Below are 17,881 nucleotides of genomic sequence, written 5' to 3' on the forward strand. Positions count from 1 at the left end.
CAGCTCTTTCGGGTAGAGAATGCCAAAGATTCACAACCCTCTGAGTGAAGAAATTCCTTATCTCAGTCTTAAATGGCCAACCCCTTATCCTGAGACAATGCCCCCCTAGTCCTAGACACTCCCGCCAGGGGAAACAATCTCTCAGCATCTACCCTGTCAATCCCCCTCAGAATCTTGTATCCTTCAATAAGATCACCTCTCATTCTTCTAAACTCCAGAGTATAGGCACAATCTACTTAATCTCTTCTCATAGCATAACTCCCTCATCCCTGGAATCAATCTAGTGAACCTTCGTTGCACCGCCGCTAAGGCATGTATGTCCTTTCTCAGATAAGGAGACCAAAACTCTGCACAGTACTCCAGGTGTGGTCTCACAATTGTAGCAAGACTTCTTTACTCTTGTACTCCAACCCCCTTGCAATAAAGGCCAACATGCCATTTGCCTTCCTGATTGCTTGCATGCTAACCTTCTGTGTTTCCTGTACGAGGATACCTAAATCTCTCTGAACACTCTTTTAACTCTGAAGGGCTAGGAAAACCTTAGCTGCCACTTTCCGACGATCATTCTAACAAGTGATTAACAGAATTTACAAGCCGAGATAATTTGGCTCAGGATGTGTCAGGCTGATCAAGATTCTAAGTGCAACAGGTTGGGTTTTTTCATGAGCCAGCAGAACAGAAGGCACGACTGAACCAAGAAGCAATCCCAGCTTTGATGGAAATTGAGATAGGAAGCATTCCATGCCAACCAAAATAACATAATTTATTTCCCTACATCGAATCAAGGGTCAGAAGAGTGAAAAGGCAGTATGTGAGGCAAACTGAGTTACGGTACTAAACAAATGGAACTGGTATGCAGGATATGATTTGTTGCAGGGTATTCTGCAAGAAGCAAATATAGGATAAGGTCAGAAGAGGCCAGTGTTGAGAAGAGAGACACAGTGAAAGAATTAAAATTGGCGATGAGCAGAAGGTCTAGGAAATTAGCTGAATTACAGGGCTGATGAAGGATAAGAGAAGGCTGATTGAATTTGAGATAATTAAGAATAGCCAAGGGTCTGGCATGAATGCAAATTTGATCAGTCGGAAAGGGAGATAGAGAGTCATTGCTGATGGTGAGTACTCAAGTCATCAAGAATGGTGGTTTCAGCAGCGCGGAAGTTTAGAGCTGATTATATTTGTTTTTTTGTCTGACGAACGGTTAAGGTTAGAACAACACATGAATTCAGTGAGACGGGGAAGAAATATATTTAAGCAGCAGGAGTTCAAAGTCAGGTTACATATAGGAGCTAAGGCAAGCAGCAGGGACGTCAGAAGCAACATATGCACATGTACCGCCTTTGGATTAGAAGTTGGAGCAGAAAATCTTGAAGGGGGGCAAAGTCAAAGAGTAGAAATTTGGGTTTCATTGTGAAATAATAAATGAGGGTGGAATGCCCAGAAATGAAGATGAACCCAATTGAAGTCTGAGGCGATGCGATCAATGTTATTGAGCATAGGCTAATGTGAGAGGAAGAAGTAGTGGATGCAGCAAGTATGGTTCTCAAAGTTTCGGAAGCTGCAGTGGGTGCACCAATGCATGGTGGCACAATAAAATATATTATTTTATGTTATAAATTGTTGTCAGTCACAATAGGTTTAAAAGTTAAGTCTCCAGATAGAAACTGATTGCAAATGTTTCTTACATTCAAAGATGGTAGAAGGCACAGCAGAAAAATCTGATTGCCAACATGCTTCCTATTAATTTCCAACTCAAATAATTTCAAATAAAAGTTTCAATGAGCTATTTGTCCCACAAATATTTGGGACACATTCACACTGTCTGAGTGTGTCACTCTGTGGCCTCTCCTGTGCATCAGAAAATCTGTCTTAATAATAGGGAAAATTAAGTCAATTTAAGTAAGAATTTTCATTTTTAATCTCCCAATTGCACAGGGCCATTTGAGCATCCCGTATGAAATAACCAATTCGGTAATAAAAGGTTTCTGGGTTTGAAAGTCTGTTACATTTATCCTGTTTATCCATTCTTTTTTCCATTTGATAAGGCTGCTTCATATCCAGTGACATATGTGCAAGTGAACCTAGATCAAATTGCATTACAGTTTTCTTTCTATTTTGTAAGGTCACAGATATTGCTGATGCCATGATACTGAAGCAGCTTTTCGAAAATCTATTTAAAAATGGCGTTGTTGTTGTCGCCACATCCAACAGACCACCTGAAGGTAAGACCAATAAGAAACTGTTAAAATGTGAAAATTCTAATCTTTGGCAGTATGGTAGCACAGTGGTTGGAGCATTAACGCATAGGACTACATTATGCATAGATTTGATTCCACCATGCTGCTGTGTTGTAACCTACGCTGCGATTATTTGAGGGTGGGGGGTGGTCACTGAGCAGAGGCCAGATGCCTTGTCCAAGGTTAGTTGGGTGGGGGAGAATTGTGCTTGGGGAGGCCCCCCTTAAATGTGTCTCAGCAGCTGACTATAAAGCTGCATTTGTGGAGGCTGGGAGCAAATTTCCCACTTGTTCCCTGGCAACGGTGATGCACAAACCAAGGTGGGTAGGGAGTAAATTGAACAATTCGTGCTATTTGAAGGAGAAAGAAAATTAATTGGGGTCTTCGTTTTATTTCTCCCTCCACCGCCCCCCCTCCCCCCCAAAAAAACACATTGTTGCACGACTATGAGCTTAACGTGTTGCCTTAGTGGCATTTACATTTGTTACCTTTTCTACCTATTTGCCTCTTCAAGTTAGCATTTGGATTACTATTTTTGTATATTCAACCAATTTAAAATAAATATAAGAATTTTTCCACCTCTGTATTGGGAGAAACTTAATATGTCCATTGAATTTAGATGCATAACTATATGATGGAGAAAAAAAATTCTAAATCAGATTAAGTTCTCATCAAGCTTTATTGTACTCAAAAACCTGCGAAGATATTGTCCCTTCCCTTGATCAGCTACCTTTTCTGCTTCTGTTCAGAGTACCCCAGGCAGACTTGCGTGATGAATAGCATTCAAGAGCTGTCGAGACTTCCTCCCACATATAAACCTTATAAAACTTGTTCACTAAGATTGGATAAGATTTTGGCAACATGCCTCAATTTATGGACATAAAGATTTAAGAGTAAGTTAACTCTGTAGGAGGTACAATCCTGGTAATCCTTGTCTGCCTTAATTAGTGAAGTACCTGTATCAATCTTGGTTTGTATCTGGGATAGAATTGCATGCCCCACCTGGAGGCAATTTTACTGTTAAACGCGATGCTGCTTTATTTTGCCTGTTCAGATCTAAATGGAATAAAAATTGTCCAACACTATCTGATATCTGGGTACCTTGTGACTAGTAAATCTCACCCGCAACTTATCTGCGGTGAGCATGCCCGATTGGTTTCTACTGCCTATCTGGTTACCAGGGACTGATCCCTGTACTCCGAATTTGATTCTGGTCTGTTCCTGTACTGCATTCTGCCTGCTCCCACTCTGCAGCCATCCTGTGCCTGGCTTAATTCCGCTGTGCAGTCTCCACTCACTTCTGCTCTGCGGCACAGTACATGGGGCCCTCCCACTCTGCGGCACAGTACATGGGGCCCTCCCACTCTGCGGCACAGTACATGGGCCCCTCCCACTCTGCAGCTTCTTCCAGCTGGCGCTTTCGTTAACCCTCCTCCTTTCTTGAACCTGGTGACTTCATTGTTAAGATACAGTTGCGCAAGTGTTGACTGTCCTTCAGCACCTTGCCCCAAGTACCCATTGATCGCGTGAGATGGACAGTGAATCTTGGCAGGCTGCTTAACGGCGCAGGCCATTACAGCTGAACCTGTTGTCATGACACTACACAACCGCACTTCTAGCAGGATGCACTGGACTCGGGAGCCTGTTTTTTTTTGTAATATTACTTAAGTCATGAATTTTAAAGCATTGTAAAAATATAATGTACCATCCAGTTTTAGTGAAGCAACTGGAAAATGGTTATATCCATGAAAATTTAACAACTAGCAGTTTTTTTACTTTTTCTACCAATTTTCTCTCTCCTCGTGAGGATGGTGATTGCTGGCATACGCTCCTACAAATGCTGGTTGCCCTCCGTATCGCACCAAAATGGCCATTATTCAAGTTTGAGTGCAACAGGCTATTCGACCGCAGGAGGCACCACAGCTGAGACCAATCCTGTCCTCACCAGACATTCATAACGTGCACTTTCCAGCAGGGATTGATGGATATTAGGGTGGGAACCCTGGCTAATTTTCTGGCGTTCTCCTCTTTCCCTCCCCCTCCCTCAAACATAATGGTTCTAAGGCTAATCATTCTCCAGAATGAAATGAACTAAATTGGCATGTACTGGGCATCAAACTTGAGTCCAGGGACTGAGCATGGCTCCGCTCTGGTTCACTTCTATAACCAGGTGATATTTTGGAGGGGGTAGCCCAGAACATTTTTTTGAGCATTCAGTTGGCATAAATGGCCCACAGTTCTGAGCTGCATTGTTATTTATGTCAGACTTACCACACTTCAGTCCAATAAGAGGTTGCTAGTGATCTTTGCAGTTGAAAGCTTGGTTCTTGCCATGAAGCTGTGTTTTTAAAAAAAAAAAATCCAGCACTCAGAAGAGCTGAAGAGGCAGGTGTTCAAACAACCTTTCACGGATGCCTCTATTTCAACATTTATTAACCATAAAAGTTGTCTCAAATATAACTTGAACCTGTTTCTTTTAAATTGATTTTTAAAGGTATTTTGCTGGACTATTCCACTGTGTCTGAATAGTGGCAGCACCAGCTGTTTATGATCCTTTTTATTAAAAAAATAAAGGCTTTATGTCTTTCCATTTCAGAGATGACTCATGGCTCGCAAGTCTGTAGACTTTCTCCTGTTGTTTACGCTCTGGTTCGCATTATAGATATCACTGATCAATATAAAGAACTCCACATATTGCTCGAGCAGGAATCAATTTTGTGCCTTTGGTCTTACTATTATCTGCTATTGTTGGGGGGTGTATTTGCCAAAGTGAAAAAAGAGATGCTATTATCAAGCTAAGTAGCAAAGCTAATACCAATTTTCTCTTTCAGACCTCTATAAAAATGGGCTTCAGAGGGCTAACTTTGTGCCATTCATTGCTGTCCTGAAGGTAAAGAAAGTCATGTTTTGATGTTTTCTCTTTCTGACTGTAATATTGATAATCAGGGTTTACATAGATTCCTTTGATCTTGCCTTCAAGGAGAATGCTACTAATAATTACTCCACCAATGCTGCTAATGGAATTGCTGTTGGAAAAGGAGACTCTAACAATGACAGGTCCTTAGATTTTCGAGTGGGCAGACAGCAACTCGATAGCTTGTTTTTTCTTAACTCTGTGACTGCCACAGGCAATTTAAAAAAAAAAAAAAAAAAGTATAACTGGCAAATACGTTTTGTCAAGGAATATTGCAGATGTGATGTCAGGGAGAGAAGTAATTATCTATGTAATATCCCTGGTGTAGAAATGCATCTAAATGGAGTTTTGTTAATGCGTGTCCTTTGTGCCACTGCCTAAGCGCATTCATTCTGTTCTTCCGAAGGGTGTTGGAGATTTCTATTCTGTTAAGTGGAGACTGACTGGTGGGTTTGGTGTGATTATTAGAGAAATGTGTTAACCCTCACTAGCTTATTGGACTTATGTAATTGTTCCTGTTCCAGCATTATGTTCACCATGATCTTAAATCTATGAATTGTGAAGAGAAACTGAATTTTGTTGGTGTTTATTTTTGTTGAATTATGCTTGCGGTGCCCTTTCAAGTTTTGAAAATCATGAAAGAAATTAATGGGTGGCTGTGAAAATGTGTCTTCCTGGCTAGCACTTTATATAATTCCTCAGCATAGTAAATGTCCCAAAGCCTTTCGCATCGATGAAAAAAGGTAGGAAGACGGGAGAATGACACGGCAGAGTAGTAAGAGAAGAACTGGGTGAGGTGGCCAATGGTAATCTTAAATTAATTTATGAAACAGACTGCCCCCCAGTACAGTAAATTCTATTGCAGTGTTCAAAAAAATATGGACAGATCCTGGATTCAACAGGTAGTGTAGCCATAAGCAAAAACACAAGGGAGATGAAAATGACAGGCATTGTATATCGGCCTAAGCAGTACAACAGACTTGATGGGTTGAATGGTGCTTTCCCTTCCCTGTCCTATGTTCTTATTGCCATCTTTTTTGATATGTTGTTTAACATTTTTTTTGTTGTTGAATTAACATTTGTATCCACTGAACTGTTTGATTCTTAGTTGTGTATACAGATTTCTGCATTTTATGGATTGTGCACAGTGAGAACATAGCCTGCAAGCTAACACAAAGCCTATGGCTGTGGGTTGGTGTCCAAAGGCTGCCTGACAGTTATTCTGGCAGCTTTGTTTATAATAGGCTTATCAGTTGCTTATCAGTTGCCTTTTTCATAGTAAAGCTCATTACTGGATTGTATTTCCCACCCATCCACATCTTTCCACCCACCATATACATAAATGATTTCGACTCACGAATTGGAGGAATGCTGTCATAAGTTGTAGATAATACCACATTGGTGGGTATAGCTACTAATGTGGAAGACTGTATCAAAATGCAGGAAGACATGAACAGGCTTGTAGAATGGGTGGATAAATGACAAATTAAATTCTATATGGCAAAGTGTGAGGTGGTTCATTTTGGTGGGCAAAATAATGAGGCCACTTATTCCTTGGAAGGTAAGAAACTACATGGGGTAGAGCAGTAAAGACATCTGCAAACACAGGGACACAAATCACTAAAAGTAGCAACACAAGATAAGACCATCAAGAGTGCAAACGAAGTAGTGGGTTTCATTTCTAGAGGAATAGGACACGAAAACAGGGAGCTAATGTTAAATTTATACAGACCTTGTTTAGACCATACTCTGAGTACTGTGAGCAGTTCTGGTCTCCATACTACAAAAAGGATATTGAAGCACTAGAGAAAGTGCAGAAAAGATTTACAAGGATATTACCAGAATTGAAAGGATACAACTATTGGGAAAGATTGAGCAATCTGGGGCTCTTTTCTATGAAAAAGAGAAGACTAAGAGGAGACCTGATAGAGGTCTTTAAAATTTTGAAGGGGTTCAGTAGGGTGGGCATGGAGGAAATGTTTCCGCTTGTGGGTGAGTCCAAAACCAGGGAGCACAAATACAAGATAGTCACTAGCAGATAAAATAAAGAATCTAGAAGGATTTTTATTACACAGAGAATAGTGAGAATGTGACACTCGCTGCCACATGGAGTGGATGAAGCAGCTGGCACTGATGTATTTAAGGGGAGGCTTGATGCACACATGAGGGAGAAGGGAATTGAGGGGTATAGGGAAAGGGTGGGAAGAGGTAATTTTAGTGGGAGGAGATTTGTGTGGAGTATAAACACTGGTACAGGCCAATTGGGCCAATGGTCTGTTTCTATGCTGTAGATTCTATGTAATGTAATTCTATGTAATGGACACAGCCAGACTGAAGTGTATTTCAGAGTATCCGAAACTAGATGGACAGGCTTGGTGCACATTGACTTCAGCCTCCAATTGTCAGAACAGATTGCTGAATTTCTGTAGATGCAATGGGGCAAACGGAATAAACATACTTACTTTTATGGTGTTTCAGTTTCAAAATCATCATGGCTTTTAATCTCAAGCTTGACTACTTCCTTGGATGAGTTTTGTCTTTTCTTAACCGTCCAACTGGAAGATGTGTAGGAATAGAATGCTACAAACTGGATTAATTTGTCTCCACTCTTTGGGAGTTTACAAGACAGCTCAATTGGTCTGTACCAGTGTTTATACTCCACACCAGTGTTTATACTCCACACCAGTGTTTATACTCCACACCAGTCTCCCTCGCCACTAAAATGACCACTTCCCACCCTTTCCCCTACTCCTCTATTCCCTTCTCCCTCATGTGCGCATCAAGATATAGGAGTTTACTCCTGGCAACCCATTGCAGAGATGCTCACAACTTGCTCGGTGACTTGCATCAGATCACCTCCAAAGAGGTGGGCGGTGTGGGAAAGACTTGCCTTTCCTGGCCCGACATTCTGTGGTACTGTGCTGCTCCAGTGTGTGGCGCCACCATGGTGTTTCACAGTTCCTTATAGTTTCATCTCTGTTTCTTTACCAGTACGTATTTTTTCTTGAAAAACAGCAACTCTAAATTGAATTGCTTTCTCCTTACAGGTAACTTCATATTTTTAATTCTAAGCTATTTATCTTTTTTTTTTTAAAAGAGGTGTGCAAGTCTTGCAAAAAATTTTGAATCACTCAAATTGGGTTCAAACTCCGATGAAAGGACATTGTTTCACACTGCACCACTCAACTCCAAGGACTAAGGTTTTAAAATGAAACAAGAGGAGCTAACCTAGCAACAGAATAAAATCAAGAACAGTAAATTTTCCTGTCTTTCAGTTGGCCCGTTTCATGACGAATTAAAAGCAAAATGCTCAAATAAGACTAAATTTTAATGTTTCTCCTTTTGACTTCAGATTGGTAACATTGCCTATTGGCAAAACAATCAACTATATCAAAAGTACGACGTAACTTTAGAAGCCACAATGTAGCGGTCTTATTGCGGATAGTTAGAACTGAGAGCCTTGGGATGCGACAGCTGTGATGCCTTTAACATCACGAACAAACGTAGCAGTTGTTTTGTATAGCTGAACAGTGACCTCTGTTGTCACTGTTGAGCTTGTAAAACCATTAATTTTGTAAAAGGTAGTTTCCAATAGACACGATGAGGCGTTCTGATCACATAGTTCATAGCTAATGGATACTGAGATGTTAAACACTTTTTTTTGTAAGCTTCCTTTTTATTTTATTCTCCCGCATCTGGTAGATTGATGCTTCTTGGTATTTTTTGACTTGGGACATTTATGTCCATTAACAGGCATCTTTCCAATAGTGAATAATCCAGCATGAGCAATTAACCATCCTCTTAGAGTCATCTGCCTGGAAGCTTAAATTGAGTTGTCAGATTGCAGCCTTATAAGACTTTGACACGACAACAGGCTTTTATAAGCTACAATGACCCAAAGACCAACCTGTGAGGTCAGTACTGTGACCTCTGTGCGGCTGTCACCTGAGCTGAGTACTGGGGTTAATCCGCTGCCGACGTATTTGCTTATCAATTGACTTTGCAGTGCAGAGTCTGCCCACTGACGTCAATTTAATTCTTAGCTGTTCATCATTTGATGACAAACTCTGAATCTTTGCCACCTATTTTTGTCTCAATTTTTTTAAGAACATGCCTTTTCTCCTCACTTCAAAAGTATGCGAGGTTTATTTGGCATCACACAATTAGGCCCGTGTCAATTGTCTATTGTTTAAGTTTCTAATGAAGATCTAACTATAGCCGTGCCTTGCCCCACTAGCTCCCACTCTCGGTGAAAGGATCAGGGCCCATAATGAAACTAATAAATTTCCTCTGTTTTTGGTGGACTGATGTAATGCCGAATCAAGTTTTCTGTTTTTAATCCCAGGGCAATTAGTATAGTCATTGGGATTTTTAAGTTCTTTGTTACAGGCCACCTCGGAGGTCTGCAGAGAAGAACCCTAATCCAATAAACGTCTCATTTAGATCATGAAAAGAAAGCATGAGGAGAAGCCCCACAGGAGAGGTCGTTTCCACTGCCTCTGAGCAGCAATACTGTGGGGAACTGTCAAATTAACCAGGAGGTCCCCATATTTAACATGCATTTTCTGTCGAAACTAATAATAGAATAATTATTTAATGCAGGTAGAACCTTTATAACCGGCCATAAAAGAAATAATAATTGTCCTCCAAAGAACTTGCCATTATGTTAGCTGTCTTGCAAAAGGCATGGGGGAGGGTGTGAGAAATGCAAGTAATAAATAGCTCTGGCTGAAGTTGGTCACAGAAAAAGGAATTGATAATTAGATGTAATTAGGGTGTATGAATCGTTGTCTTCTGTTTTGGGAATGAATAAATTTGGAAGAAAAAACCCTTGTGGTGAAAATGCTTTGATGTAAGAAGAGTAGTTGTGGCTTGGCAGCATAAAGGCAGTGTTTTATACTTTTTGCATAATAGCTGTAACACAGAAATGGTGAATGGACTACAGCCCCCTATTTGCTTTAGACCAAGTGCTTTGAGGTTGGTTGATTCTTTTCAAACAAAAAGCATCAAAAGTTTTCAGCTGTTGGTAATGAGGAGTAGACCTCAACACGGCTGAAGGAGTTAGTTATCTCTAGTTTCTCCCTCTGGATCGAACAATAACAGATCAAAAAATTGAACTCTCGTCTTAAAAGTGATTCAGGTGCAAGGTAGAGTCCGTAGGTGGGAAAAGTGTTTTAACTTGACTTTTTACAAGCTGTGCCTTGCATGCAACAATGTGGCATGTAAATCTGACTTTTTAACAGAAAATAAGAGTACTGTCCACAGGTGTAAACCTGTTCCTTTTTTGTCAGTGGGGTGGGGATTCTCACTGTCGAAATGGTGATTTAAAAAAAAAAACAAATGAGTTTATTTGCACATCATGTTGCTATTTTGGCTTCTTGTGTGATCACTGTGTATAAAGGGAAACTGAGTATGGAAGGTTGTTCCAGCACTGATTAGAATTAGTTCCTTGTGCAAACATAGCAACTGAAAACTATTAATTCTTCCCCTGGTTTTACTAATTTGCTGCTGTTTCTGTTCATGTTTTGCCTTGCAAGTACGGCGGAATAAAGGTTTGTTACAAGAGCTCTAGAAGGTTTGTGTTTCAAATTTACACCCCCGATATTAAAATTTAAAAAGCTTCAGGGATGACATACCTGAACGTTACAGTCTTGTTAATCTTGAAGGGTTTCTCCAGTGTTGGTCTACCACAGTCTGTTAGTTTGATTTATTATTGAGTCCTCCAATCTATAATCAACATGCTGCAAATATCCAAATAAATGCTTCTAGACGGAGGCTAAAAAGCATCTGGGGGAAAAGACATTAAATTAAGCCAGAATAAAATAAGAAGTTTGGCACTGGATCAAGCTGATTGTGTCAGCTCCATGCACGTAGGTTGTGATGTTGGTTTCTGATTTCACTACACCTAGTGTACAGGGGAAGTCTTTTCCTCATGGGGTTTCATGTCCTCTGATAACACACTGGTTAACACGTTTGCATAAAATTCTTTTGTGCACTATTTTAAGTTACCGGTTGCATAGACTAGGCTTGTATTCCCTTGAATATAGAAGATTAAGGGATGATCTAATTGAGGTGTTGAAGATGATTAAATATTTGATTGGGTAGAGAGAGAGAAACGATTTCCTCTGGTGGGGGACATAACCTTAAAGTTAGAGTTGACTGTAAAGGGTAGCGGAAATCTGGAACTCTCCGCGCCCTCCCCCCAAAAGCTGTTGTGGCTGGGCGTCAATTGAAAACTTCAAGACTGAGATTGACAGATTTTTGTTAGGCAAGGGTATTAAGGGCTACGGAACCAAGGTGGGTAATTGGAATTAAGATACAGATCAGCCATGGTCTAATTGAATGGCGGAACAGGCTCGAGAGGCTGAATGGCCTCCTCCTGATGCTATGCTCCTATATAAGTGAAAAGGATGAAAATAGAAAATGTTTGCAAAAAAAAAGCATCCAGGTTTGAAAAGAAACTGGAATTATTTAATTGCTTCCTTCTAGAAATGTGTTTAGAAGGTATTGCAAAAGCTGTGTTATGGGCATTTGCCTCACTCATATCTGCCCTCATAGAGTCACTATATCTGCCTTCATAAAGTCACTATATCTGCCCTCATATAGTGACTCTATGAGGGCAGATATAGTGACTCTATCTGCCCTCATAGAGTCACTATATCTGCCCTCATAGAGTCACTATATCTGCCCTCATAGAGTCACTATATCTGCCCTCATAGAGTCACTATATCTGCCCTTATGATTTTTCCTCCCACAGTCACCTGAGGTATATTCCAGCATTTCAACCTTGGCCCTCAATCATTGGCCCAGATTTTACTGTGGCAAAGCATCTAACAGCATCTGCCATTAGTTAGACTTGCCCTTGTACATCTAGGTATTTCTATTTTTTGCGTGGCAAGTTGCTGAAAGTGTGAGCTGGTAATGTTGCAGTGAGAGAAACTGGGCATTTGGGACATGAGTGAACAGGGAAAGCAACAGGGTATCTCCTTAACCAATCAAATTGAAGGACTGTGAAATTAACAGCGCAAGGAATGAGAAGGAAGTGTAAGTTAGAGGGGGTGAATTCAATGCCAAATTGGGTACAGAAAGAGAAATAAAGCGAGGGAAAGAAAGATTGGATAGAGAGAGAAAAAAGAGAAAGGAACTTTTTTTTAAAGTTGATTTTAAAATTTTACATTTTTAAAAACTCCAACAACAATTAAAATCTAAAGGAATGAGACTCCACACCTTTTATAGTTAATTGTCAGTGTCTGAGAGGTTGTTTGGCCGTAATTAACACTTATCACGGCGTTAAAAGGGTACTTAGACTGGAATGGACAAGTCTTAACTTTCTGTGGTGAGTTTAGTTCGTATCTACCACGTAAATATAGCAACTTCACACCATTCAATGCATTTCAATGATAACGCAGACAGCGAGATGCCGTTTTCGCAAAGCTAACGGCAGAGCACCACAACTCGGGCAGCAACTTTTGGATATCCGTGTTTAACCACACATCTGCCCCTCACCTGAAGTTGCTGTACCATTTACGTATGAGTAACAGTGAGCGCCATTAGCCTCAACGTTATTTTGACAGCAAACTCTGGGCCAATATCTGTGTGCTACAGCTTGATGGCATTATTCAATAGCCAGGGTCAGCCTCCACACATGTGCCGACACACAGTTGAACCTGTTCCCTACTATCATCAAATGCAAGGCTGTTGCTTGACTTTTTGTTCAACATCAAATCCTACATGGTTCATAAGTTCATTTAGCTCTTCATTGGCAAAATAAAAGTGATGCCTTTGCCTTTGGCCCCACTTGCATCAGAGCCCTAGCATTTTTTTATTCATTCACGGGATGTGGGCATCACTGGCAAGGTCAGCATTTATTGCCCGTCCCTTATTGTCCTTGAGAATGTGGCGGTGAGCCGCCGCCTTGAACCACTGCAGTCTGTGTGATGAAGGAACTCCCACAGTGCTGTTAGGTAGGGAGTTACAAGATTTTAACCCAGCAATAATGAAGGAATGGCGCTATATTTCCAAGTCAGGATGGTGTGTGACTTGGAGGGGAACTTGGAGGTGATGGTGTTCCCATGCGCCTGCTTCCCTTGTCTAGGTGGTAGAGGTCGCGAGTTTGGGAGGTGCTGTCAAAGAAACCTTGGCAAGTTGCTGCAGTGCATCTTGTAGATGGTGCACACTGCAGCCACGGTACGCCGGTGGTGGAGGGAGTGAATGTTTAAGCTGCCCCCTCAGGTGATGCGCAACCAACTTGATCTTGAGCTGAACCATCTATTCAACATCTAATGTCACCAAGGCCGCATTCTTGCACTTGTGGAACATTCCCGTCTTATGCCCTTACTCGCCCCTACCAATGCTAAACCCAATTCCATGCATATATTGCTTCCAGGATTGACTTCTCCAAAGATATCTGCTATTGGTTCACAACCCCCCCCCCCCCCCCCCCACCCCCCAATATATCTGCGCTCCTCTAATTCTGGCCTCTTGAGCATCCCTGATTATAATCGCTCAACCACTGGTGGCCGTACCTTCAGCTGCCTAGGCCCTAAGCTCTGGAATTCCCTCCCTAAACCTCTCCACCTCTCCACCTCTCTACCTCTCTTTCCTCCTTTAAGACGCTCTTTAAAACCTACCTCTTTCACCAAGCTTTTGGTCATCTGCCCTAATTTCTCTTTATATGGCTTGGTGTCAAAATTTTGTTTTATATCACTCCTGTGAAGCGCCTTGGGACGTTTTACTACGTTAAAGGCGCTATATAAATACAAGTTGTTGTTGATTTCCTACCCAGCATCCCTTTCTCCATTTTGCACAAACTTCAACTAATTCAGAACTCTCCCAGATAAAAGTCCTGCAAACCCATCCTTGATAAGTTGCACTGGTTCCCTGTGCTGCAGCAAATTAATTTCTAGATCCTTGTCCTCATCTTCAAATCCCTTTTAAGCTTCACTCGCCAATATTTGACCAGTTTTCAGCTGCTGCCCCTCTGACTCTGGATTATAACATGTTTCCTGCTTGTATTGCACCACCATCAGAGACTGATCCTTCAGCCACCGTCTCCCTGAACTTTGCAATTTGTCTGAGAAAAATATTTTGCCTCACTATCTCCCTCCCAACCTACATCAAAAAGCCTCCAAAAAATTATTTCCCTTTTCCCGTTCAATTGCTCTCCCCCACCTCTAATGTGTTTTGCTGCTCTATTCCCATCTTTTGACCTTGTTGACCTTGATTTTTTCATGTGAGGAGTGCTATATAAATGCAAGGTGTTGGCCTTTATTAGTTAATGAGCGAGGCCTTCTATTTTAGGGGAGTTAAAATTAACATTCCAGTTGAATCTTGCCTGTTGTCACTGACTAGAAGTTCACAGTGGAGTACAGTCTCAGAAATATGTGGGGAGAATTAGAGGGAAAATGTATACAGCAACTTTCCATTTTACGAAGTGTAAAGTAGCTAATTTTTGAAGTGACTAGATCTGGAACCTTCTTTCTCTGTTGTACGCCAGTATTAAAACAAGACAGTGAGTAATAATTTAAAAACAACACTTTTTAGCGGACTGTTTATTTCCTTTATGTTGGTCACAACTGGAAATCTAATAGAAAGGAAATCTGACGAGATGTTCTGTATTGAGCTTTGATGAAGTGAATAGGGAAAAATTGGTCAGTGAATCGGTTACGAGAAGGCATAAATTTAAGATCATCATCAAAGGGGAGAGGTTTGGTGATTTTTGTTTTAACCAAGAGAATTGTTAGGATGTGGAATGCCTCGTCGGAAAACATGCTGGAAGCAGAATTTCAAATTGTTTTTTCAAAGAAAATGGATAAATATTTGAAAAGTAATGATTTAGAAAGTTTAAAAGAGGAAATTGCAGGAGAATGAGACTAAATGGATTGCAGTTTCGGAGAACCAGTGCAGACATGATGGGCTGAATGGCTTCCCTCTGTGCTGTAAAATTCCATGACTTTGAGAAATCTTAATAGAATACTGCAGAATATCTTAAAAAAAACTAAACTGCACAGCCTACTTATTAAAGTGAAACCACCTCAAACTCATCATATTATGGTTTTCTGGAACTTGTAACTTGTCTGTGGGGGGGATTTTGTATCCCAAAACAAAGAGAGCGCGGTGGTACTGACAAAGCATTGCAGTGCCTCACTTAAATGGGATTATATGTATTCATGTCTCATGCAGGGTTCCAGTAGTTGACTTGGCAATCTTCATTTATTCTGCAGCATTTTGAGCACTTCACCATGCAATTATGAATGATTCAAAGAATCAGTTCTAACAACCTAAATTTTAAAGGCTGATTAGGATAAGGGTTGATAGTATAGTAGGGTGGAACTTGTTGCAGCATTACCTTTGGTATCATTATTAATCATTGCTGGTCAGAAACGTTCCTGTATATTACTGACTATCATCAGCTACGATTGTTAACCCTTAGGCTGCCAGTCATCGCATTTTGGTATACTTAAGCTCCAAATACCCAACTGGTATACAAGAGCTCTGAATTGGCAATTTGGCTAACCTTTCCTCATTAGGCAGACTGCTAATGTTAGATAGCTTGAGAATGGTTGGTTGAAAATGACACTGCCAGTTTTAAATGGGTCCCCCTTCCTGCTACCCCGAAAAACAAACTGGAAAATCTTTTCCTATGAGAATGCTGTGTTTCTTTCCTGCATAGTTTTAACACCCTCGCAATAGAATAGCTGGGGCTTCTTTACAGTCACTTCGGGTGCTAGACACTGATGCATGATTTGCCCGAGTTTGGTCTGTTGGAAACCTCCGACATGACGCAGAAATCATGGTCCACAAGAAGTTAAGTGAAGCCCGAGATGGGCCTGATTTCTGTTGATGACTGTTACAATTGGACCAACAACAAAAAACATCGCTCAAAAATGTTCATAGTTATGAAGGAGTCTGGTGAGAATTCTATCTAATGCACTAACCTGGAAAGCTGCAAGTGGTCAGCAAGGTGCAAAGGTTTTGTTATACATGCCAGAAGTTTTCAGAACTTGTTTTATATTGCTCATAACATCACCAGAAAGTTCCTCATTCATGTCATGCAAACTGCAGCTTAGTTCTCTTTATTGCCTTTGCACGTATGCCTAACCTTTTGTCCTATTGCAGCACAGCAACTTCCATGATTTCGAGTCTCAATGGGTTGCAAAGATACATCAGAGATGAAAGATTACATCATTGAAAATCACTATAATGCCTGTCAAGAACCCTGACAGGGTGAATAAAAGTAATTCAGGACAATTATTTCCAATTATAGAGAGAGAGTGTAAATGAAAGAAGGGAATCAAACCACAGTATCTTTTAAAAACCATAATACTGCAGTACAGCAGATCAAGTTGAGCGATCTATAAATATAATTTCGTCTTAATCCCTGTGTATAAATAGAACTTTAATTTTTGCAGTATGTACATCTGTTGCTTGTCACATGAATAACTTAGAAAATCCTTTTTATAAACTTTTAAAATAAACTTCATTAAGAACTTCCTGCCATCAGGCACTGGATTCCTTTTGCAAGTGGCTGTGCAGGGTGTTGGGTGTAAAGGTGTTCATAGCTACATCTATGAACAGTGATGTACCACTTTGTTAATTTGAGAAACAGTTTATTGGATTTCAATCAAACTTTCAAAGAAAAAACTCTTGGGGAACTACTTCATGCAAATTACCCCCTTTCTCTCTCTTTCCCCCCCCCCCCCCACTTCACCAGAAAGAAGATTGATAATTCGTTAAGAATACCTCTTCCTGGAGGAAATGTATTCCGTTTGTGTCAGTAAAAGTGCAGCCATGAAGAGACCCATTATGTCATGTCTCTTGGCTGGTAAAGGCCCAGTATGATGATGTATCTGGTAGATACACTCTTATTTGGTTATCATTGTGTTGAGCAGGAATCGGCATTCTTCAACAGGCTGCATTGAATGCAGCTGAACTCTTTAATGCTGGCAGTAGCACCCTGTAAGCATGCTGATCCTTGCTCAGCTTATTGATGGTATAATAGGGAATGTATTTTCTTTCCTGACAATGGAAGATAATGATAAAGGCGCTTCCACACACTCCCAAATATTGTTCCCATTGACGATGCCCCATATGAAGAAATGAGTAAATCCAGTTCAAACGCTTACCTTTGAATTTATTATTCACATGTGATGTTGACTACTTGACACCACTTAACATTAACACTGATCAGACCAAGTTCTGTTTTCCCCTAAAAAAAAAAAAAAAAAACATTTCTGTGGGACTAAATTTCTGATCATAGTTCCACTGTAAGACTCTTAATGACGCTGGAGTCTGGATGCCAACCCTATCCCCTAACCATCTAACAAATTTTGCTAGAGGCTTTCGAAAGTCACTATTGGTTTCCACACTCCAAAGGAAGTGCTTTTCAGTTTCCATCAAGCAACTCCTATCCATCCTGGATCAATTTGTTACTGTGGGTAAAAACGAGTTCTCAAAAGCGTTTCATGATGCTTTTCTTGCCAAATTGAAATTGGACTTAACATGAATCAGTTTTATTTATAAAAGGAAAGAACATGCATTAATAATATAGCGCCTTTCACGCCCTCGGGACATCCCAAAGCACTTTGCAGCCAATGAAGTAATTTTAAAGTATAGTTACTGTTGTAATGTAAGGAAGCACAACAGCCAATTTGCACGCAGCAAGGTCCTACAAACAGCCATGAGATACATGTCCAGATAATCTGTTTGTGATGTTGGTTGAGGGATAAAT

The 17,881-nt window shown here is 40.6% G+C and overlaps 1 protein-coding gene across 4 annotated transcripts in view; it reads left to right on the plus strand.

The window, feature by feature from the left end:
- Positions 1-17,881, plus strand: part of afg1lb (AFG1 like ATPase b) — a 182,198-nt gene that overhangs the window by 63,686 nt on the left and 100,631 nt on the right. For all 4 annotated transcript variants that reach the window (XM_085997773.1, XM_085997775.1, XM_085997772.1 and 1 more), the window contains 2 exons: positions 2,123-2,222; positions 5,069-5,127. In XM_085997773.1, coding sequence (XP_085853899.1) covers positions 2,123-2,222; positions 5,069-5,127 — 159 coding nt within the window. The remainder of the gene's footprint in view (positions 1-2,122; positions 2,223-5,068; positions 5,128-17,881) is intronic.

Source organism: Somniosus microcephalus, chromosome 9 (genome assembly GCF_052327205.1).
Source record: "Somniosus microcephalus isolate GS21.2 chromosome 9, FLI_Smic_1.0, whole genome shotgun sequence".
In the NCBI taxonomy this organism is placed as follows: Eukaryota; Metazoa; Chordata; class Chondrichthyes; order Squaliformes; family Somniosidae; genus Somniosus; species Somniosus microcephalus.